Source organism: Hemicordylus capensis, chromosome 2 (genome assembly GCF_027244095.1).
Source record: "Hemicordylus capensis ecotype Gifberg chromosome 2, rHemCap1.1.pri, whole genome shotgun sequence".
NCBI lineage: Eukaryota > Metazoa > Chordata > Lepidosauria > Squamata > Cordylidae > Hemicordylus > Hemicordylus capensis.
Window position 1 is genome coordinate 253,018,325 of NC_069658.1, and position 23,302 is coordinate 253,041,626.

At 48.9% G+C, this 23,302-nt stretch overlaps 2 protein-coding genes across 4 annotated transcripts in view; one reads left to right on the plus strand and one right to left on the minus strand.

Moving 5' to 3' along the window:
* ATF6B (activating transcription factor 6 beta) lies at window positions 1–18,957 on the minus strand. The gene is made up of 16 exons (XM_053295549.1): window positions 18,818–18,957; window positions 15,351–15,454; window positions 13,966–14,047; window positions 11,784–11,887; window positions 11,568–11,697; window positions 9,492–9,668; window positions 9,114–9,292; window positions 8,500–8,685; window positions 8,146–8,237; window positions 6,034–6,207; window positions 4,152–4,259; window positions 3,947–4,037; window positions 3,650–3,720; window positions 2,893–3,004; window positions 1,498–1,582; window positions 1–1,371 (listed from the first exon to the last, which is right to left on the minus strand). The coding sequence occupies exons 1-16, from the start codon at window positions 18,900–18,902 to the stop codon at window positions 1,097–1,099; spliced, it is 2,055 nt and encodes a 684-aa protein (XP_053151524.1). The 5' UTR covers window positions 18,903–18,957; the 3' UTR covers window positions 1–1,096.
* The window catches only part of FKBPL (FKBP prolyl isomerase like), a 17,836-nt gene continuing 13,481 nt past the window's right edge, over window positions 18,948–23,302 (plus strand). Inside the window, exons 1-2 of one of the 3 annotated variants that reach the window (XR_008316029.1) lie at window positions 18,948–19,314; window positions 20,170–20,362. The gene's annotated coding sequence lies outside the window, so the exon portion shown is untranslated. Of the gene's footprint in view, window positions 19,315–20,169; window positions 20,363–22,376; window positions 22,634–23,302 lie in introns of those variants that run through there. The other 2 variants (XM_053295598.1, XM_053295599.1) reach the window with 2 other exon arrangements.

Genomic DNA, 23,302 nt, shown 5'->3' on the forward strand with positions numbered 1-23,302 from the left:
TCAGGGTCACCATCAGCTTTATTTCTCACTATATTTTAAAAAACACAATAAGGAGAGGGGGAGAACAAGAAGGACCCCCGAGAGGTGGGTCTAAGTGCGATTGGAGCAGTTGGTAGGAGGATGCACGCGCACACACTCCTTTGTAAAAGAAGTGAATCCTCTCCTACACGTGCGTATACACACGCACATGCACACCAGATCAGTAGACTGCAGACAGCCGTTTAAGACACCTCTCCTCACTCTCCATCGATCATTCAAAAGCACAGCTTTTTGTTTCAGCCACCAGGGGGCAGCAAAGACAGGCAGAAAGACACTCTCTTTAGGACAGTGCTGAGCAGGGATGTGTCCAAACCGGAAGCCACAGGCAGGGATTGGTTACTCTAAAAACCAGGTAAGCAGATCCTTACCTGCTCTTTCACTGCCCCACCACTTTTCCGGGTGCAGTGCTTGCTTTTCAAAAGGCCATGAGTGGCTGCAGTGCAGCCTGCGCACGCCGTCAGCACATACATGGGGAAGCGCATGCACGGCGGCCACGCGCGCACTGATGCCACGCGCGGACTGCTGGGAGCGGCGTTGCAGCCACACGCAAACTTCTGAAAAGCAAGCGCCGCACCCAGAAAAGCGGTGGGGTGGCGGCCGAGCAAGAAAGGACCCGCTTACCTGGTTTTCAAAGTAACCGATCCCTGCCCCGCCGAACTGGTTCAGTTGCAGGCGCCCAAGCCAGTTTGGCGCTTCCCTAAGGAGGTGCTGAACCAGTTCGGGCACATCGATGTGGCAATGGGGGAAGAAGGCAGCCACACAGCCCCTAAATGCAGGAGGGAATCCCCACCGACCCATCCTGAAGGCAGCTGTGAGATTAGGAAAGCAACTTCCCAAGAAAGGGGTGATGTGGGGGGAGAGAAAATGTCTTGCCAGGAGAGCGGTCCAGCCCCCTCTCACAGGCTGGGTGCTAGCAGAAGTGGTCTGTCCATCTCTCACACAGGCAAGGTCCCACGGCATGGGTGTGTCCACCTCCCTGGTGGGAGGAGCCCTGCTTCCAGGACTGGGCACTCTCCCAATGTAGTCAGAGCAATCTCAACCTTCCCAGAGGGCCAGGCTAGCCCCCTCCGTGCTCCCCAAGATAGAGGGTGCGGTGCGGCTGCCGTCGGGCCGAGGAGGACAAGGTGGGCCGATGGGGCCGCAAAGCTGCTCGGGTGGCTCGGCCCGAAAAGGCCGGAGGGGAAGGCTGGGTGCGGTTGTCAGGGGTGGCATCCTGGCGCCTCAGGAAGGGGGGCACGGTCGAGCTCTTGATGTGAATGACGCGGGTGTCCATCACCTCACAGTCGATCTGCATCATCACCTCGTAGCCCAGGGAGGAATTGTACAGGCTTTCTGTCGGAGGAAAAGGGAAAACACGGAAGTGTAATGGCGAGAGGAGTGTGTAGCCGTCCCGGCCCCCATCTCACACAATGCACCCCCCAGCCCCTCCAATTCTAGGCACAAAGTCATTCCTCTTACCATTGAGGGCCATGGCAGGCATCACCAGTGACATTTTAGGGCGAGAGGTTTTGTTGTGGCTGATGGCAGGCAGCAGTAAATGATCCTAAGACAAGGAGGAGGAGGAGGAGCAGCTCTTTTACTTTTGCTAGTGTGTATATGTTGTAAAGGTTTATAGTTATATGTTTCTATTGTATGCCACCCTGATAGATTTTTTAAAGGGCACCTGAGAAATCTTAACCAACAAATTTATCATCAATGCAGAGCACCCAAACGTTAGACATAATTAAGTACCACTGAAATCAGACAAGTCAGACTTTGTTTGGATACTACCCATTATCATCAATACAGCGCCATCCGTGTGCACGGCACTTCACAACAGGGGTTCCACCTTTAGGTCCCCAAAAGTTGTCAGAATACAATTCCCAGATCATGGTGGCTTCAAAAGGGAAAGCCGCCACTTGCTTCTCTGTCCCAGGAGAACTGTGCAAACCTGTAATCTTCCCCACAAGGCACCTCCCTGGCCTACGGAGTAGGCTTGTGCCCGAAACGTTTCGGAGGCCATTATGGAGGCCTCCGAAACGTTTCGGCTCCGGGGGCTGTTTCGGTGCTTTGGCACCGGCGGGGGTAGTCCTTTAAGGGCGGGGGAGGGTGCACTTACCCCGCCCGCCGCATATCCCCCGGCGGCGCTCCGTCACTGTTAAGCCCCTCGGGGCGGCAGTGTTCCTCCCTGCCACCCCATTTCTGTTATCGGCCAGAAGTGGCCAGAAGAAGCAAGCACGCGTGCGCCTGTCGTGCGCGCGCACCCACACGGCAGACGGGTGCGTGCACGCCGCAACGGGCGCACGCGCGCTTGCTACTTCTGGCCGATAACAGAAAGGGGGCCGCAGGGAGGAATGCTGCCGCCCCGAGGGGCTTAACAGTGACGGAGCGCCGCCGGGGGATATGCGGCGGGAGGGGTAAGTGCACCCTCCCCTGCCCTTAAAGGACTACCCCCGCCGGTGCCGAAGAAACTTCGTGCACATTCCTACTACGGAGCTTGCACAGGCTTTCTCTACCCATCTGAGAACCACCTGCCCAGCTCTTCTTTGGGTGGAACATCATGTCCAAAGAGAACTCTGGATAACTCAAAAGACGGCACACGACACTGTGGACACTGGTTGGTCACATACAATAAAAAGCGTGTGCAACGCTCCGTGTGTCTTTTAACTAAATGTGTGCATGATTGTGGAAGAGAGCTCTTATGCAAACTCCGTGGTGCCATGGATGGCCATTAGTGTGTTTGTGCAAGAGTGCTCTTACTCAACTGGATGCCTGTTTCACTAAAAGACACACAGAATGTTGCACAGCCTATAATTTTAATGTCCTCGTAACCTTTTCTGAGGCCAGGTCTCACTGTATTTACTCTTCACTCACCCTGCGGAAGGACACCACATAGAAGGTATCTTCTCGACGGTCAATGGCATCCATGAAGTCATGCTCTGTGTGGTCAGGATGCTGATATACCTGCAGCTGGCTCAGAGCAGCCCTGAAAACACAGAGAAAAGGAGGTGGTGTACAGAGAGGGGGTTGGGAGCAGTGTGCCCTCTAATGTTTTTTAATTTGTCCGTGGAATGAGTTTGGTTCTGGGCGGCAGTATCAAGGCAGTGTGTGCGTACATGCATTTATTGAGAGGCCTTCCTGATTCAATCTGGGAATGATCAAAAATTAAGAGAGTGGACATCAAAACACTTGTGTGCATGCGCATGCGTTAGAGTAGGGCTGCTCAACTTTGGCTCTCCTGCAGATGTTGGCCTACAACCATAATCCTTGGCTATTGGCCATGGTGACTGGGGATCATGGGAGATGTAGTCCAAAAACAGCTGGGGGGAGGGGTGCTGGGAGACAGGAACAAAGTCTCTGATGGGGGAAGGCACCTGAGGTGCAGAGGGAGGCTGACTTGAGGAGCAAAACGTCAGAGGGGACAACAGCCTGGCCAGGGAGAAGTGAGCAGCTGTTTCAGGAGGAGAGGAGTGCAAGGCTACTGACAGCATGGCCGAACACACTCCCTACATAAGGGCAAAGCAACGGAACATAGGGACTTCAAGGAGAAGGCCAGTTCCAGAAGGCGACAAAAATGAACAGGCTAAAAGGTGAGCCAAACTTGAGCAGATTCAGCACAGGAGTGGCTTACCTCTCAGGGTGTCTGGCGGGGCTGGCAGGGACATAGTGGGAGGGGCTTGGAGGCTTCTTCTGTAGTTTGCGCTGTAACACAGAACACAGGGGTTGCAGGCACGGCTGGGAGAGGCTGCCAGCAAGAGAGAGAGAGAGAGAGAGAGAGAGAGATCTCTGCGTAACCTCCCAAGCACCCAACTCTTTTGACAAACCACAGCAAGATTCTGGGTGCCCTCGATCTAGCCAGTGTGCCCAAACTATGTGTCCACCCTGCTGCCCAAGGAGGGCCTTCCTATCCATGCCCACCATGCCACACCTGGCTGGGCCGTGTAGCTTTGCGAGACTGAGAGGGCTTCCTCCGGTTGATCTGGTGTCGTCGGACCCAGCCACTGAGCTCATCGGCCAACCTGGAGGTGGAAGATCAAGCACGAGGAGGGTTTGCCAACAATCCTCTCAGGAATCGGAGCACGTTTAATCTCAAGAACTGCTTAGCCCCAATCATCCCCACCCCTGGGACCTACCTAAGTGATTCAGTGCGATTGAACTGACGGCAATCTGAAGCGAGGAACAGCTTGTCCAGATCCCTCAGCATGAGGTCCTTCATGTCAGAGAAAGGAGCCGACAGGTTCCTTGAGAGGGGGCGGAGCGGGGGACAAAACAGAAACATTAAAGAGGGTTAAGGACAAAGGGAATCACTTCACGCAGGGGCTGAAAAAGCACACAGGCATTTTTGAGTGGCAAGAAGCTTATTACAAGTTTGTAAACAGCAACTTGCCATAAAGCACAACAACATCTGTTGGCGTGTGCAATAGTTCTCGGAACAAATGGAAGCAGATGTGAAAGGGCCCCATTCATATCCAGTTCCATTTGTCCCCAAACAAATTGTTTCCATTTCTGGAACTAGAACTGGGAAGACCCAAGTAGGAATCCCCATTCAGCCATGAAACTCACTCGGTGACTCTGGGCCAGTCATATATGTCTCAGCCAAACCTACCTCACAGGGTTGTTGTGAGGATAAAAATAAGCATGTACACTGCTCTGAGTTCCTCAGAGGAAGAGCGGGATATAAATGTAAAATAAATTTTTTTAAAAAACTCCCAATTCATTGCCATTTGTTTCTGTTTTACTTTTAAATCGAGTCAAGTATAATCTTGTAATACTAGCTTCCAGCAGAAGCTCCTCTGCACAGCTCTTGCCCCGTCACCCAAGCTGGCTGGTGCACATGCACGGCTGCCATCTGAGGGGGTCACTCAGGCAGAGTGTTTTACTGGGCTGGCCCCTCAAATAGCCAGCAGAGCATAGGTACTGGCCAGCTGAGTGGCAGGAGTGGATTCTCTGCAGAGTGGGGACAGGTGATAGATTTTTAGAAGTATCACCCGCTTCCTCAGCAACCCCTGCCTCAGCCACCAATGGGAGCAGCTATTCACTGTGTTTGTGGGGGGGGGGGTAGGACCAGTGGTGCCCGCACCTGCATCCCCAAGATTTGGTACCCTAGGTGACAGCCTAGGGCCACATGGAGTACACACCGGCCCTGCAGGTGGGAAAGGGGCTAAGAGTGGGCCACAGAGTGAGTGAAGGCTCAGGTGAGATATGAGCTGGCAACCTCTAAGGAAGAGAGCTGGCCTTGTGGTAGCAAGCATGACTTGTCCCCTTAGCTAAACAGGATCTGCCCTGGTTGCATATGAATGGGAGACTTGACGTGTGAGCAGCACTGTAAGATATTCCCCTCAGGGGACGGAGCCGCTCTGGGAAGAGCAGAAGGTTCCAAGTTCCCTCCCTGGCTTCTCCAAGATAGGGCTGAGAGAGACTCATACCTGCAAAGGCCATACGTGGGGAACCTGCCAGATTCAATAGCTGCTTTAATAGGGCCATTGGCCCAAGTCTCTCAGGTTCAATTTTGAACTCCAGCCTCCATCATGAAGTATATACTGTATATAAGCTGCTGGCTCTTGGCCTAGATCAGGGATACACAACTTCAGCCCTCCAGCTATGCCTTGACTACAACTCCCATCATTCCCAGCCACAGTAGCCAATAGGGATGATGGGAGTTGTAGTTCATGACTCGTCCCCTTAGCTAAGCAGAGTCCACCCTGGTTGCATATGAATGGGAGACTTGATGTGTGAGCACGGAAAGATAATCCCCTCAGGGGATGGAGGTGCTCTGGGAAGAGCAGAAAACTCCAAGTTCCCTCCCTGGCAGCATCTCCAAGATAGGGCTGAGAGAGATTCCTGCCTGCAATCATGGAGAAGCTACTGCCAGTCTGTGTAGGCAATATTGAGCGCGATGGACCAATGGTCTGACTCAATGTGTGGCAGCTTCCTATGTTCCTAACCTCCCAAATTACAGATCATTCTCATGGCCACTACGTCATTTCCCCTCATTCCACCCTGCTTTCGAATTACTGGAATTGTGTTTTCCCAGGCCTGGGTGGGGCTTCCTCTTGCCGCCGCTCCTCCTGCTCCTCCTCTGGAATTTCATGAGATTCCTCTGCAATGCCTAGAAGATGCCTCCGGCCTGGACCAGACTCCACTTCCTGCCTCTGTGGCTCCACATCTGCCACTTTACGCTCACTGATGCTAGAGAGACAGAAAAGTGAAGTCAACTCCCTTGAGATTCGGGATACTTTACAGGATAACTATTTATGCAGCAAAATGAAACCCCCAGGGGCGTAGCAAGGTTGGAGTGGGCCCAGAGACAAGATTTTAAAATGGGCCCCCCCCCAAAGTCCAGGGCCTCCGCACACCCCAGGCCCCCAAGGATTTAAGTCTGATATTCCAAAATAAGTATGCTGCCTGCAAATACATTTCACTGAATACACACACACACACACGTCACAATATATAGTGATATACATTGAGTAGTATACATTTGTATTACTTTTAATGCCTAGAACACACTAGAAAGATGAATTATTAAAATGGGCCCCTCGCTGCAGATTAGCAAAGGAGACATTCAACCATGCAGGGTGAGCCTATGTTTGTTTCCCCAGAATTCTGAACAAATTCAGTCAAGTTTGATTGCAGGAGGTTTTTCACAGGAGGCTTTTAAAGCCCTTTAAGACACATCTCCTCTGGAATGGAGGTGCTGCAGTCACATGTTGGCCAGATTTACCCTGAAGTCCCTGCAAGTTCTTGGGGAGCAGTTCACACACAAGAAAAATAAAATAAAAGCACCACACATGCTTCACAGTTCTCACTCAGACCTTCTGGGTTGCAAAACAACTTGAACATAAGTGCATTTATAAATGAATGAATGAATAAATAAAATTAATAAAATACTGTTCCAGAAGTTTTTGCAATTTTCTGCCATGAAACAAGCCACTTATAGGACTTTTTAGATAGTTTTTTTTAAGTCAGCAAATTTTCCAAGCTGTTTCAAAATAAATATTCAGAGACTTCTCGGTCCCTTTCCCCCCCCCCCATATCCAAGCCCTATGGCAAGCAGATCCCTATATATGGGGGGGGGGCGGGAAAGGTAACCACAAAAAGGAGTTCACACTCTACCTGGCAAATGCTGGTCTGGGTTGAGCAGGGCAGCAAGGGGTCTTCTGCTACAGAGAACACTCTGGCTGCCTCCTCCTTCCTGGCTTGCTTGGGCCCTACTCGAGTTCAGGCTTCACTGCGGCCTACAGGGAGGCCTCCATGGAAGCCCCGCCCACCCGCCGATCAGCTGAGAGGCGGGAGAAAAGGAGCTCTTTGCAGCTTGCCTGCTGCTTCCATTGCGGGCCAGCAGAACAAGCAGGAGAGACGGCGAAGAGGGCAAGTGGCTGAGAGGCTATGGGGCTGGGCAGGGGGCAATGGGGAGTCACATGAGGTGCCTCTGGGGTGCCCCTCCAGGCAGTGGGGCCCCCAGACAACTGTCTCCCCTTGCCCTATCATTGTTACGCGCCTGGAAACCCCCTGACACCACCACCCGTGCCCCAAAAGTAAAGTGGACTCCTCTGTGCCAGAATTCACAAGCCATTAAGTAGTGCCAGTAGTACTGAATCTACTCCAGCTTTTGGAGAAAAATCAGGGCGAGGGGGAAATAAGGCAACTCAACCTCCCCCCAACAATCAGTAAAGGAAAAGGACTCTTGAATTAGCAAGCATTGCCATCACTTTTCTAGGATATACCAAAGCAGGAAGGCCAACACGAGAACAGTGAACATGTATGACGCTTCCCAAAGAGGGCGAATATGAGTGGAGTCAGCAACAGCAGGATTTCAAGACGCTGACCCCGCAAGAATAGATGCAGTAGGCAGACTATGTTCCTTCCAGCATGAGAGTTTCATCCCACGGAAAACGTAACTGCTTCTCTAACCAGTTTGCCGAGTTTAGCCCTGCAACCAGCAAGTGCACACATGCCCATGAGACAACTCCACACCCAGCAAGAAAGAGAGAGAGAACACGAGATAAAAGTGCAAATGTATTATCTGAGGGTTTGCCACCTTCAAAGGGTTCATGACAGGGAAAAAAAGTTACTTATTAAGCGAGAGACTGAGACTGGATTACCCACAGTGCTTTGGGGCCTCACCTGACAGGCCCAAAATTAAAGGCTATGAATAGCAGCACGACCATGACGCAGATGACTTTCCGGTTCCCAGAGCCAAATTTCAGCTCGCTGTTCTAAGCGGGAAGAAAAAGACAAGTCATCAGCCATAAGCATCACTAGAATAAATGCGTCAGTCATAACAAACTTAAGTCCTATCACGTTCAATAGGACTTAGTCATGACCAGCATTATCTGGATCCTGTCCCCACTGTGTGAAGTTTGAACTGTACCATTTACACTTTTCTAGTGATGGATAAATGATAAGCAATATATTGCTAACATGTACAGATGCAGGATATGGGCAAAGCTGAAATACATCTTCATTACACAACCTCACCTCATTCAGGACACAGTCTAGCCGCCGCCGGAGAAGGGCATTCTCTCGCCGCAGCCGCTCGTTCTCTGTCAGGGCCTCCCGCAGCCGGGACTCCAACCCTTGCAGGTATTCCTTTTTTTTCCGCCTAGATTGGCAGGCCGACTCGCGATTCTTAATCATCCGCTGCTGCCGTTTCAGCACCTTGATCTTGAGGGAAGTAACAAGGAAAAAGGGGTTATTCAGAGACACACTCAAAAATGAATGGATCAAGCAGATTCAGACATTTAAACTGACAGGCATCTATCTGGGCACAAGACTCACCAAAGGACATATTTCCCACAAAGCTAATCTATGGAATTCATTGTTGTGGGGTGTTGCGATAGTCATTTGCATAGATGACTGGTTTAAACGATTCGATAATTCACAGATAACAGATTTATGAACTGCTATTAGCAGTAGTATCCCCATGTTCAGAGATCACACCTAAAAGACTGGAGATGAATAAGAAGGATGGAGATGACTGACGTGATCTGCTCATGAACCACCTCGAGGCTACATACTGCTAGACAGTATCCACTGGACTCTTGTGGTTCAGGGGAGGTGACAATGAATTTGGATGCAAAGACATTACTTACATCAATCTCTTGGTTGCAGGGTCCTATTTGTGTTGGGGCAGGGACAATGGTTTTGGCTTCTGGTTTGGAAGCTGGTTTTGCTGGGAGGCCTTCCTTCACGGGCGACTGAACCTTGATCAGCCCAGACACTGGGAGATGCAGCAGTTCGGACTGGGAAATCACAACACCCTGTGCTGGAACTGAGGCAAATAATAAGGCAAAACCATACTTATTCTGTGTGCCACGCCTGCCAAAAGGTACAGGGAGGGCTTTATCCCACATGAGAGAAATTCCCTTCCCCACTTGCTCTGAGTGAAGGAAACCAAAGGCTCATGGAAGTTTCCCCACACCAGTGCCCCTAGCACCTCAGACTGGAAAGAGGCCTCATTTCCCAGGTACCTGCAATTCCAGAGTTGATAGTCTGTGACTGGGTTACAGGGACGGGCTGCAATAAGATGGCCTTACTGGAAGTGGTTGTTGGCGGCACTGGGACAGTGGTTACCACGACTGGCTTGGGCTGAATGGCAGGCTTCCGACTGAGAATGCTCTCTGCTTTGTTGGGAGCGCCCGGTTTCCCTGCAATACAAACCAGTCACTGCAGCATGCAATGGTTCCTCTTCTCAGGGCCCTCAGATTCTAGCCAGGAACTAGCATCGATGGGCCACTTAAAGTGGGAGATGGGCTGCCCACCCCCTCCCCTGAAAGTGGCCCTCCCAGAAAAATCATTGTAACTTCTCCAAGTCGAGCAGGCAGGCGAGCAGGCAGCAAACAAGTGAGAGGCTCTCGTGCATCTCTGTTGTTCCCTTTCTCCAAGCCATTCAGAGAGTGGAGGGGTGTTAGCAGGGAATCCCCATTTTGGATTTAAGCCTCCATTTTGGACAAGTGAGACTGTCACAAAGAACACAGCTTGCACCATGAAATTGCCAGCAAGCAAAAGTCCGAGATTAAAAAGGGATTCTGAACAGACAAGTCCTAACCAACACAATCCCATCCTAATAGAATCAGAACAACCCCTGGCCTGGCACACATGGACTGGCACACCCAGAACTGCTTTGTGTCTCTAGCATTGTTCCCTCTAACAAGGATTCCCAAATGTTGTTGACTACAACTCCCATAATCCCCAACAACCATTGCTGCTGGGGATGCTGGGAGTTGTAGTGAACAACATCTGGAAATCCCTGTTGGAGGGAACAGTGGTCCCTAGGACAGTACCGTCTCACCCATACAGCCCCTACAACCCTGCCTTCACCTAGAATATTAACACCCATACCCCCTGTCATTTGTCACCCAGGAATTTGTCACCCTGTGCAGAAACCTCTCTTGCCTTTTTCCTTTTGTTCTTTTCTTTAATGGCTGAGAAAGATTCCTGCCTGCAGCCTTGGAGAAGCCGCTGCCAGTCTGTGAAGACAATACTAAGCTAGATAGACCAATGGTCTGACTCAGTATATGGCAGCTTCCTTATGTTCCTAACCCCTATTATTGACCCGAACGCCTTGAGCAGGGTCCTTCAGAAGCAGGTTTGCTGTCAGACACTCCGTCCAGATCTGCAAACCAGGAGCATATGCATGGTCCTGGGTCCAAGCAAGCATGGTAATGAGGGAGGAAGACTGTGAGGCTTTACGTCCAAGGGGCCTCAAAAACAGCACTTATTCCAAAGAAGCTGTATTTAAATAGGCAACTTTCAGCCAAGCCCTTCTCTAGAGCATTCCTCAAGAGATTATCAACACAACTAGAAATCCCATCAAACATCCTGAATTTGGTTGTCCACCTATGCTACATTATTGACTTATGTATTTAACCACTCCATGTTTACCTCCTCTTTCTATATACTATCTATCTATATTTCAAGAGCAGATTTTTGAAATCAAGCACAGTTTAAAATGCGGGGGGGGGGATGCAACCTTTATTTTAAAAGGTGCTCTATTCTCTCTCAGTGAAACACGATCATGATTATCCACAAACATTCTAGCTGGTAAGGGTGAAGTAGCTGACTAATAAGATTTTAATGAACAGTAGACTTCTATGAGAGAAATGAAAGATCCATGTGGCTAAGAAAAAACTTCATACACAGCCTAGGGCAGGAAGGACAGTATATGGTTGGCAGGAAGGAACTCCAGCAAGCAAGAGTGGTACAGAGACGGAATTTAGACTGTGGGCTACTGAGTGAAAAGGAAGGGAGGCAGAACAAAAATGTCTTGTATTGATTGGAACTAACCAGCCAAATTTAGCTAATTTGCATTATTTGTTTGGGTCACACAGGTTTCCATCTCCCAAGTACAGAACACTCACAGGCCCAGATGCCAGATTCACCCTCATCAAGCTATTCTTCCTTTCGAGGATGAGGGAGAGTTTCAGAGTCATTCCACTCTTTACAAAACTCCCTAAAGTGGTCCAAAATGTTCCATTTTCACCCCCTCATAAAGGGACTCTGTAAGTTAGCAAGGAGCACCTACCCTCATTTCCCCTGCAATGTACCTGTCTCAGGAGCCGGGACGACGTTGATGTGCACCGTGCCAAAGGGGGGTGAAAGAACATCTCCAAACATGCATGGAGGGGTTGGAGGGTGCTCCGCCTTCACCCCAATCACGTCAGCTGGGCTGGGGGCCTGCAAGAAGAGCACAGGTCTGAACACAGGACCTTGCAGACAAGGGACAAGGTGCTGTAAATAAAGAGGTTTGCTGCTTGGCATACCTGCCCTGGGAGATCAGTGGATGAGGAAGAGGAAGAGGAGACAGCGGATGAATCAGAGCAGTGAGACGAGGCAGGGGAGACCGGCTCAGACTTCACGTGCAGCTCTAAAGGAAGATGGTGAACAAATGGCTATCATGCTTTTGTACCCAATCAGTACAGCATGTGTGTATGTTAAAAGATCACTCATTCTTCTCCTTTCTCCCCCACTCATTCACACAACATTTCCCACAGTCCCAACAGCCAGCCCCTGCCAAAACTGGACCCCCAATAAAGCTATCACCATGGAGCTCTAACCCCTTTACATCCTAGCTTCCAGTCAGTTTCAGCAACTAACCACCTTCATTCTAGCTCTGCAAAGGAGGAGAACATCTCTTAGTATCACTCGCCTTGTAATTTGCAGCTCCCTAAGGACGTGATCTGGCAGCTGTACCTCATGCCTACAATGAGGAAGGGGAAGCTTCCAGCAACATAGCTGGACCCCTGAAGAAGCAGATCTTGGGAATTTATGAAGTTTGCCCTCTCTCCTTTTAAGGAGATACAGCTACTAAACTATCAAATCGGGTATCTGTTGCTTCTCTAGAAACACAGCTGTTTTGTTTTGTTTCTGTCTGTACATGGAATCTGTTGTTCTGGTGGAGGATTTAGAATCTCATGGATTTCAATCTTTTTTTTAACTTTCCTTTGAAAACTGGGATGCTTGTATCCCTTTTGCTGGTGACAATAGGTTCGTAAAGTTGCTGACAGCATCTGTAATGAGATTCTGAGGTTTGGGCTCTCTATGGAGTTCCTGGGGTCAGGCTGACGGCTCCAATCACATGCTGAATCCATCTCCAGCTCTCCCAATTACTCCCTGCCCAACCATTCAAATGCAGACAGCACTTCTATGTCTGTCTCATAATAAAATATGCACACTTAGGATGATGCACTCTTATAGGACCCTATTTCCAAAACAAAAACACAAATGTGCATGCATTTTTCCATTGGCATAATTCCCTTTGCACAGAAGTGTTCTTCCAAAATGTATGTTAAATGATAGGAAGAGATTCCTAACCATGAGAGCATTGCTTAGGGAAGGATGTGAAATCTCCTGTTTGGAGGTTCATTAAGAAAAAAACCCAAATAATTGCAATGAAGGAAAACATAGATCCTTGTCTCAAGGGACTCATGATCTAAATCTGACACAAGGGAGTCAAGAGAAGAAGAGAAGGAAAGTGAAGGCAGAGGCAAAACTGGGGAAGAATATGCTATTTTTTCTCCATTTACACTTCACTGGCCTCTCACTGCCTTCCAGTGGGGAAAAAGAACCCTTTGGTTCCAGCCAAGGTGGCTTCAGTAAGAAGGAGAAACAAAACACACATTAACTGCATGTTATTTTCTTTCTGCAAACCACTTTGAGGACACCGCCAATTAAGCAGTATATAAATATTAAATAAACAAATAAAAATGTTTTGTGGTTTTCAGCCTCAACTAGGAGGAAGTTAGGAAGGCGGAAACAGCTTAAACTCTCACCCTTCTGCTCTGCCCATCAGCCTGTGCAGCTGCCAGCCGCTGATAAAACAGCCTCTCTAAGATCATAATGGAGAAGGGAGAGATTGTAGCTCAGTAGCGGGATACAAGCTCTGCAATTCCTGGCATCTGTTTTATATGTGAGGTCGGCAATTTTCAGTTCCCTCCATAACAAAGTTGGAAACAATCTAGCCCAGTCCATAACCCAGAGTCACTTGCATAACTGGGCAAATAATTTCACTGCTGAAACCAACACAAGAATTGTCCTGCTTTGTTCAGCTTTTTGTTTCCAACAGTGACCAGCCCAACGCCTGGAAGCAAGAGCCCTCTCTCACTGCTTCCCCTGCCCCCAGAAGAAAGAAACTTCTACACTGAACATGTAGCTTCTTTATAATGAGAGCTTCATCCGACCCATTATTCTCTACTCGAGGGTCCTGCTATCCAAGACCTTTTCCCAGGATTGAACCTGGGACCCTCCACATGCAAAGCACGTTCACTTCCACGAAGGTATGACCGCTCCCTACTATACACATGCTGATATTTAAAAAAATATTAATCCATGAGGATAGCCCAGTTGCACAGGCACCTCCCTCTCATGCACCCTTCTAATCCCCATGACTATCATCCTACCACATACAGACAACTCTACATATCTCAGGCTCATAAGGGCACTCACCTGGGAAAAGGGAATCTTGCAGTGGGTCCCACGGCGGGTCTGGGGGTGTCGTTTCCATGTCCAGGTCAAACCCATCACTGAACTGTTGCCAAGAGAGGAGGAAAGGCCCAAAACCAAAATTGGTCACATGTTTGGCACGGGGCGGGGGGGGAGAGGGAGAGAGGGGGAGAGAGAGAGAGAGAGAGAGAGAGAGAGAGAACTCCTCCATACAGAAAGAACAAAACAATGAAGGCTATGAATAAGAGAGGAAAGTTGTATTAACACATGGGGAAATGTGGAATGTATAGAGCAGGGGTGCCAACCTGAGGCTCTCTAACTGTTGTTGGACCACAAATCCCATCATCCCCAGCCCAATATATTTCACTTGGGATTATGGGAGTTATAGTACTACAACAGTTAGAGAGCCTCGGGTGGGCCACTTCTCTTGGAGAGTTTGTAGGGCAAGAGTGGGGAGAGTTTCTAGTGGGAGATGTTACTGAATAACCTGATGCCCCATCTGGTAGCATAGATCTAGCTCTGCCTATTAAGAGATGAGATAGGGCCTTGACCCTGCACACAGCAAAGGATCCAGGGAATGCAATGGCAATAACAGGGGTGGCCAAACTGAGGCTCTCAAGCTGCTGTTGGATCACAACTCCCATCATCCCCAACCACAATTTATTCTGGCTGGGGATGATGGGAATTGTAGTCCAAAAACAGCTGTAGAGCCCTGAAATACAGAGGGTTGCTTCTTATCACTAGGCCCACAAACAAGGTCTTGAACCCTGATGGATTTTCCCAGAAGCAAGCCCAACTCTCACTATCACATATCACCAACAAGCACAACTGTATAGATGCAATCCTAAAACAGAAAGCAAAGGTGAACTGGGAAGGATCAGTTGGCGGGGAGTGGCGGTAGGAAACATAGGAACATAGGAAACTGCCATATACTGAGTCAGACCATTGGTCTATCTAGCTCAGTATTGTCTTCACAGACTGGCAGTGGCTTCTCCAAGCTTGCAGGCAGGTATCTCTCTCAGCCCTGTCTTGGAGAAGTTAGGGAGGGAACTTGGAACCATCTGCTCTTCCCAGAGCGGCTCCATCCCTTGAGGGGAATATCTTCAAGTGCTCACACATCAAGTCTCCCATTCAAATGCAACCAGGGCAGACCCTGCTTAGCTATGGGGACAAGTCATGCTTGCTACCACAAGACCAGTGGTAAAGAGCAGGCTGTCGAAATTAAATAAGATTTATGGTCTATGAAAGGTTGTGGGGAATAAAAGTAAGAGAGAAGAGCCAGAGTGGCTTCCAAGAAATTAGAGGAGCATCCTGGATGGAAAGGGAGGGATCACAAAGAACAGAAACACCTTATCTTGGAGAATGTGTGCAAGAAGGTTCGCTCTCACCATAGAATGGTTGCTGCTGCCACCCAGAATGTTACGTTCTAGGCAGGGGAAGAGCTCAGTTGCCACATCCCCATCGTCATCCAAGCAGCTGTAGAGACCTGGGTCTGTGTGGAGAATGACAAGGGTACAATTAATGGAGCAACTAACAGACTCAAACACATCTTCAACCTTTGAGCATAAGAAGAGCCCTGCTGGATCACACCAAAGGTCTGCCTACTCCAGCATCCTGTTTTCCACACTGGTCAACTAGATGCTTCCAGGAAACCCACAAGCAGAAGATGAAAGCAAACCACCTCTTTTGCCGTTGCTCCTCTGCAACTGGAAGCACTCTGTCTCTGAACCCGACCGTAGAACATAGTCATCGTGACTAATAGTCATTGACAGACTTGTCATCCATGAATTTGTCCAATCCCTTTTTAAAGCCATCCAAGCTGGTAACCATCATTAGGGATGTGCACGAAATGCTTCGTACAGATCGCGGGGGGGGGCGGGGAGGGGTACCTTTGAAAGGAGGCGGGCAGGTCCTGCCTGCTACTGCAGTGAGCCTCCACTGCCCCATCACAGTGCTGTCGTTCTTTAAACCCAACTTGAAAGCAGCAGCCGTGCTGCTATCCCCTTTAAACTACCGTGCCGATAGGAAGCTGCTCCCAGCAGCCTTTGCACGGCGTTGGCACACAAATGGAGTCAATGCATGCGCCAATGCCATTTGCATGCCGATGCTGCACAAGGGCTGCTGGGAGCAGCATCCCATTGGCCTGGCACAGCAGAAGGCTGAATAGTTTCGACACCTCTCCAAAGAGGTACCAAAACGATTCGAGCACATTCCTAACTATTATCACATCTTGTGGCAGCAAATGCCATAAATTAATTCTGAGCTGTAGGAAGGTCTTCCATTTGTCTATGCTAAATGTCCTGACAGTCACGTTCACTGGATAACCCCTTGTGTCAGTACTGAGAGAGAGGAAGAAAAACTTATCTCTATTCCAGAGTCATAAGGCCCGCCAGTCAGTGGTGGCTCCCATCAATACTAACTAGTGCTCCCCAAGAGGCCTGTGTGAAACTTCAGGCAAAGCCAAATTTGCATGCAGCCCCCCTGCAACCACATGGAGGTGACCATTCCTATTGTGCTTATCTATGTGTAGTGCTACACACCTCCGAGCACCAGGGGAGAGGGAGGACTTTAAAAGAAACAGAGCTCTGTCAAGCCCCAGCACCATTTTGGAAGGCATGCACAGAACACTAGGAAGCGTAATCCTTCTCAGCACTTCCCCTGGAGATCTATGGAGGAAAAACTGGGAGGACTACACTTCCCAGCATCCCATGCACACATTCCAAGATGGTGCTGGGGCTTGACAGGGCTCTGTTGCTCTTAAAGGGCATTCCTGGAGCGGAGAAAGGTGCAGCACTGCACGGAAGTGAGCGTGGTGGAAACAGTCATCTCCACACAGTGCCAAAGGGTACTTGGCCTTGCAGAGTCAAGCAAAGTATTCATGCAGAGTATTCGGCTTTGGCTGAAGCTTTGAACAGGTCCAGCGGTGCACTGGTTTTTTGGGTTTGTTGGGGTTTTTTGCCAAAATGGCACCCGCTTGAAAAATAGTGAAGATCACTGTTCAATCCGCTTTCTCAAGTTGGCACCACATTGTGTGGTGTGTGTGTGGAGGAGAATCCCCATGCATATACACATGCACAGCAATGGGGGCTCCTCCAATCCCCCCACCAGCCTCCCAAATGTCAGCCTGGTTTGGGCCTCTGCACACACACAGAAGGATCCTGCGCAGTCAGCCTGGGCTGTCATTTGGGAGGGAGGTTGGAGAAGCCCCCACAGTCACCTCTGATGTCTGCACCGCCTTAATTTTAGAGGTAAATACTACCTTCTCTCTCACTCATTCCCCACAATTGACTGTAGGGAATTCCCCTGTATTTGTAAAGTACCCCCAAGCTGGTCGGTAGTTCAGTCCAGCTCGATGGCACTCATTTGGTTTCTCTGCAATCTCCTTATCCTCCTTAATAATCCCTTTTACGCCCTCATCATCTAAGGGTTCAACCATCTCCCTACAAGGTTTTCTGCTTCTGATATATTTTTGTTATTCCCCTTGACACTTCTAGCTATATTTCCCTCAAACTCTCTTTTTACATCCCTTATTGTCTTCTTGCATTTCTTTTGCCAGAGTTTATGTTCCTTTCTCTTCTCTTCATTTGGGCAGGACTTCCATTTTCTGAAGGCATTCCTCTTCCCTTTTATAGATTTCCTTACTCTATTTGTTAGCTATGCTGGTGTCCTCCAGAATTTAGTGGTACTTTTCCTCCTTTCTGGTATACATTCCAACTGAGCTTCTATTATTGTGGTTTTAAATCAGTTCCATGCTTTCTGCAGCGATTTGACCCTCTTGACTTTCCCTTTCAGCTTCCTTTTTACCAGTCCCCTCATTTTTGAGAAGTTTCTTCTGAAATCCAACACATCTGTGTTGGACTTCCTTGGCAGTGCTCCACTCGCATATAAGCTGAACTGGATCACATTGATTGATTGATTGATTGATCGATCAATTAAGTGCTGTCAAGCCAGTGTCAACTCTTAGCAACCACATAGATAGATTCTCTCCAAAATGATCTGTCAGGATGACTTGGCCTTGTAATCTTAGTGGTGCATTCATTGCTGTTGTAATCAAGTCCATCCACCTTGCTGCTGGTTGTTCTCTTCTTCTCTTTCCCCAGCATTATGGACTTCTCAAGGGAGCTAGTTCTTCACATAATGCGTCCAAAGTATGATAATTTGAGCCTGGACATTTGTGCCTCGAGTAAAAATTCTTGATTCATTTGTTCTATGATCCATTTGTTTGGCTGTCCATGGTATCCTCAAAAGTCTTCTCCAGCACCAAAGTTCAAAAGTGTCAATGCTTTTTCTATCTCAAACTGTCATACTTTATTATGCTTATGCAAAAACCCAGCTCCCTTGAGAAGTCCATAATAATGCTAGGAAATGCTGAAGGAAAGAGGACGACAGCAATGAAAGCACCACTGAGAGACCTTAAAGGCCAAGTTGAAGACAGATCATCCTGGAGAGAATCTATCTATGTGGTGGCTAAGAGTCTTGACTTGCCAGCACTTAATCAATCAATCAATCATGATCACTATTCCCCATTGGCTCTACAACTCTGTCCCGTTTTAATAACTGTATGACAGGTTGATGCCCAACACGTGATCATTTCCCCAGCAGAGATGTAGTGACTGCTGCAACACCTGTTAATGCCTGCTTGAGATACACCTGTTCAAGGCACGGGAGTTCCGCACAGAGAAACGGGGCTCCCCCTTCAGCTTATTGGCCCCTCTCCAAGGTAGCCGCCTCCCCGTAAGAACCCAAGCCCCGCCCACTCTCGACCCCCACCCCAATAAGCTCCACCCTGTTCCCGGCCAAATAGAAAACCAACTGCCTTTCCCGTCTTCTCCTTCGAACCCCGTTCGCCTCTCACCCCAGTCTTCGCTGCTAAGGAGATTATCTGCGCGGAAGCGGCCCGAGTCGCTCAAAAGCAGCAGCTCCGAAACCAACGTCGCCATCTTCCTTCGACCTCTTTTGCCACTTCACCGCCACTACCGCCCGCACATCCCCACTGCTGTCATAGCAACAGCGCTATCCACTAGGAAGCCGGCTGCTTCACTCCTCCAGCCAACCAGAAAGAAGAATAGGCGGGACACAGCAGGGATTCCCACCAATGGAAAATAATGATGTTGCGGAAGCGATAGGGAAACAGAATGAGTCGAAATACATGCGTTCAGAGCGGAATCCCGAAGTGCGCATGGGCAGGAAGCTCGTGGAATTCAGGTTTCCTGAATTCTCTCTTACAATGCACTTTCGTGTTGAAGTGCGCGTGCGTAATGAGAGTAAGGCATAGGTGCCACCCACAGGTGCGCTGCCTTTGCCTGTGAACGAATTCCAGGTGGGTTGGTGTACTCTGTGACGTGAAAGCGGGTAAGTATTAATTATGCGCATGGGCGCTACAGAGTAGCGGGGTTTCCCCCTTCGTTAACAGTTTTATTAGTGGTTTAGAAAAATACTCTTTAAAGAACGTTTGAAACAAAAATAGTAATGCATATTGGATAACTCTAAGATAAGCAATGTCTTAGATATTGATAGTGTTGTACGCATATGCTGAAGGAGCATGCTTTTTGAGAGGGACGCATGCGTGTAACATTCTTCACGCAAGTTTTACTGGGAGTTGTAGTTTAGTTGTGTGTGGTTTGATTTAGCAAGGTTCTTTTAATAAAGGGGTATTAATAATAAAGGGGTCGGTTTTCTTTTCCATCTTCTTGTCGGGCATCTTAGTCCCTCTTAAAAAGTGAGTTTAACTTTTGAATTCATGACTTGAATTCAAATCCTACCTCACCCATGGCGCAATTGTCCCCTTTGTCTCAGTTTCCTACCTGTAAAATAGAAATAACAGCGACTTGCCTCACAGGAGCGTTGAGCATGATAAAGTAAACACGATGCCCTTTAGAAGGAGGGTTGCCACTGTTTCTTACTGCTCTTGCTCCCACTGTTTGTTACTGCAGCCTGGTGCACATTTTTTTGGTTATCTTTTTTTCTTATGTGGAAATATGAGGGAAGCTAAACTTTTGTGCATCCAAAAGTGTGTGTGTGTGTGTGTGTGTGTCCAAGATATAAGGAGCACAAGGATCTTAGTCAAAAATTTCTTTCCTTCCTCCTTACATTGTTTTATAGTAGAGCAATTTCTGAAAAATAAAAATATATAGACACCAAGATAAGGGTAATTTAAAAAGAAGTTTTATGCCCAAAAGCCTGTTTGTTGGCTCTTTCTTCTTCCAGTAAAAGAGAGCAACGGCTGATGTCACCAGTTGCCTTCAGTGCATCACCAGCGAACTGGAAGGTGTTATCAGTCAAGGGAATGCTGCAGTGACAATTGCTCACAGTGTGACTGATCTTGCATCATTTGTTTTGTTTTAGAAATGTGGCACCCTGCTTTTCAGCCAGCAAGGCTTATATCAAGTGAGAACTACAATTAATCATAATAAAAACCATCTTTCATGAAAGATGTGGCAGTGGTTTATTATTTTATTATTTATTTGATTTATATACCGCCCTTCCAAAATGGCTCAGGGCGGTTTACAGTTAAAACAAGCCACTAAAACAATAAAAACTAAAACAAATTAAAAACAATATAGCAATTAACAATATAAAAACATTTTAAAATAGGATTAAACAGTTTACAGTAATTAAAAGCCCCAAAATCGGGTTAAAATTTAAAAACCCTGGAAAGCCAGGCCAAACAAATACGCTTTAAGGGCTCTCCTGAAGGCTAACAGAGAATTCAAATTACGGATTTCCACAGGGAGCGCATTCCACAGCCCTGGAGCAGCCATAGAGAAGGCCCGCCTCCGAGTCGCCACCAGACGAGCTGGTGGCAACAGGAGGCGGACCTCCTCAGATGACCTTAATGTGCGGTGGGGATCACGCAGAAGAAGGCGCTCTCTAAGGTAACTCGGGCCTAAGCCGTTCAGGGCTTTAAAGGTAATCACCAGCACTTTGTATTTTGCCCGGAAACATATCGGCAGCCAGTGCAATTGTTTCAAAATAGGTGTCATATGGTCTCTCCGGGTTACCCCAGAGACCAATCTGGCTGCCGCATTCTGAACTAATTGAAGTTTCTGAACTGCGTACAAAGGCAGCCCCACGTAGAGCGCATTGCAATAGTCAAGCCAGGAGGTTACCAGCTGGTGCACCACTGTTTTGAGGTCATCCTCCTCAAGGAATGGACACAACTGTCGAATCAGCTGAAGCTGATAGAAAGCACTCCTGGCCATGGTCTCCACCTGAGAAACCAGGGTGAGGCCTGGGTCCAGGAGTACTCCCAAGCTGCGCTTCTGGGGGAGTACTCCCAAGCTGCTCCTTCTGGGGGAGTGTGACCCCATCCAGCACAGGGAGATCTAACTCACTCCTCAGATTTTGAGCCCCCACAATGAGCACCTCCGTCTTGCTTGGATTCAGCTTCAATTTGTTCTCCCTCATCCAGCCCATTACTGCCTGTAGGCAGGCATTTAAAGAGTGAGTGCCATTTCCTGAAGATGAAAAGGAGAAATAGATTTGGGTGTCATCAGCATACTGATAACACCCAGCACCAAATCTCCTGATGACCTCACCCAGCAGTTTCATGTAGATATTAAAAAGCATTGGTGACAGAATGGAGCCCTGAGGGACTCCATATAATAGCTCCTGCTTTGAGGAGCGACTGTCACCAAGCTCCACCATCTGGGATCTACCTGAGAGCTAGGAACGGAACCACTGCAAAGCAGTGCCCCCTATTCCCAGCCCCTCCCGGCGACCCAGAAGGATACCATGGTCGATGGTATCGAACGCCGCCGAGAGATCCAAGAGGACCAACAGGGTCACACTCCCTCTGTCGATTCCCCGGTAAAGGTCATCCATCAGGCCAACCAAGGCTGTCTCAACCCCATAGCCAGCTCTAAAGCCAGTTTGAAATGGGTCTAGATAATCAGTTTCCTCCAAAACTGCCTGGAGCTGGTTAGCCACCACCCTCTCGATTACTTTGCCCAGCCAGGGGAGATTGGAGATTGGCCTATAACTATCCATCGCTGAGGGATCTAGGGTAGGCTTCTTAAGAAGAGGTCTAACTATTGCCTCCTTCAGACAAGGAGGCACCCTACCCTCCCCCAGCAATGCATTTATGATATTAACTAGGTCATCTCCAACAATCTCTCCACTAGATCGAAGCAGCCAGGTCGGGCAAGGATCCAGAGAACAAGTGGTAGGCCGTACCGCTCCAAGCAGCTTGTCCACGTCATCAGGAGTCACAGATAGAAACTGATCCAACCTAACACTGCAAGAGGGATTGCTGGATACCTCCCTCACAGACCTTGCAGAAATAGTGGAGTCCAAGTCGGCCCGAATACAGGAGATTTTATTCGCAAAGAACCCACTAAAGGCGTCATAGCAGAGTGTCTCTGGGAGCTGATTTGAGGCAGAAGGAGCAGAGATGATACTCCTCACCACCCGGGACAACTCTGCCGAATGTGAACCCGCAGACGCAATGCGCGCCGACCAAAAACGCTTTTTTGCTTCGCACACTGCCATTGCATAGGTTTGCAAATGGGTTCTATGCTGCATCCTGTCAGATTAGAGCCGAGTTCTCCTCGACTTGCGTTCCAGTTGCCTACCAAGCCGCTTCATCCCCCGCAACTCCTCCGTGTACCAGGGGGCCATCTTAGAAGCAGGCCTGGAGGGACGCTTAGGAGCGATAATATCTACTGCCCTGGTGAGTTCTCTATTCCATGTTCCCACCAGGGCATCGACAGAATCACCGGCCGCACCAACATCAAAACCCTCCAAGGCCTTTTGGAAACCTGCTGGGTCCAGCAGCCTTTTTGGGCGGACCATCCTAATAGGTCCATCACCCCTGCAGGGGTGGATTGTGACCGTGATACCAACCTTAACCAGGTAGTGATCCGTCCATGACAATGGGGTAACCACCAGATTCCCCACCCACGGAACACCCCCCTGATCCGAACAGAAGACCAAATCCAGTGTGTGGCCGGCAACATGAGTTGGTTCAAAAATTAATTGGGATAGGCCCATAGTTGTCATGGCCGCTATGAACTCCTGAGCCGCACCAGACAAGCCAGTCCCAAAGTGGATATTGAAGTCCCCCAGCACCAAGAGCCTGTGGGACTCCAACACCAACTCCGCGACCAGCTCCGTCAGCTCAGTTAGGGAGTCAGTTGGGCAGTGGGGTGAACGGTACACCAACAGAATCCCCAGTCTATCCCTAGTTCCCAGCCTCAAGAATACACACTCAATATAGGTCAACTGTCTCACAGGGGCCCTGGTAAGGGAGATAGTATTTTTATGGACCACAGCCACTCCACCCCTCGCCCACTTCCCCTAACCTGCTCCACAACAGAGTAACCTGGAGGGAGAAGCTGAA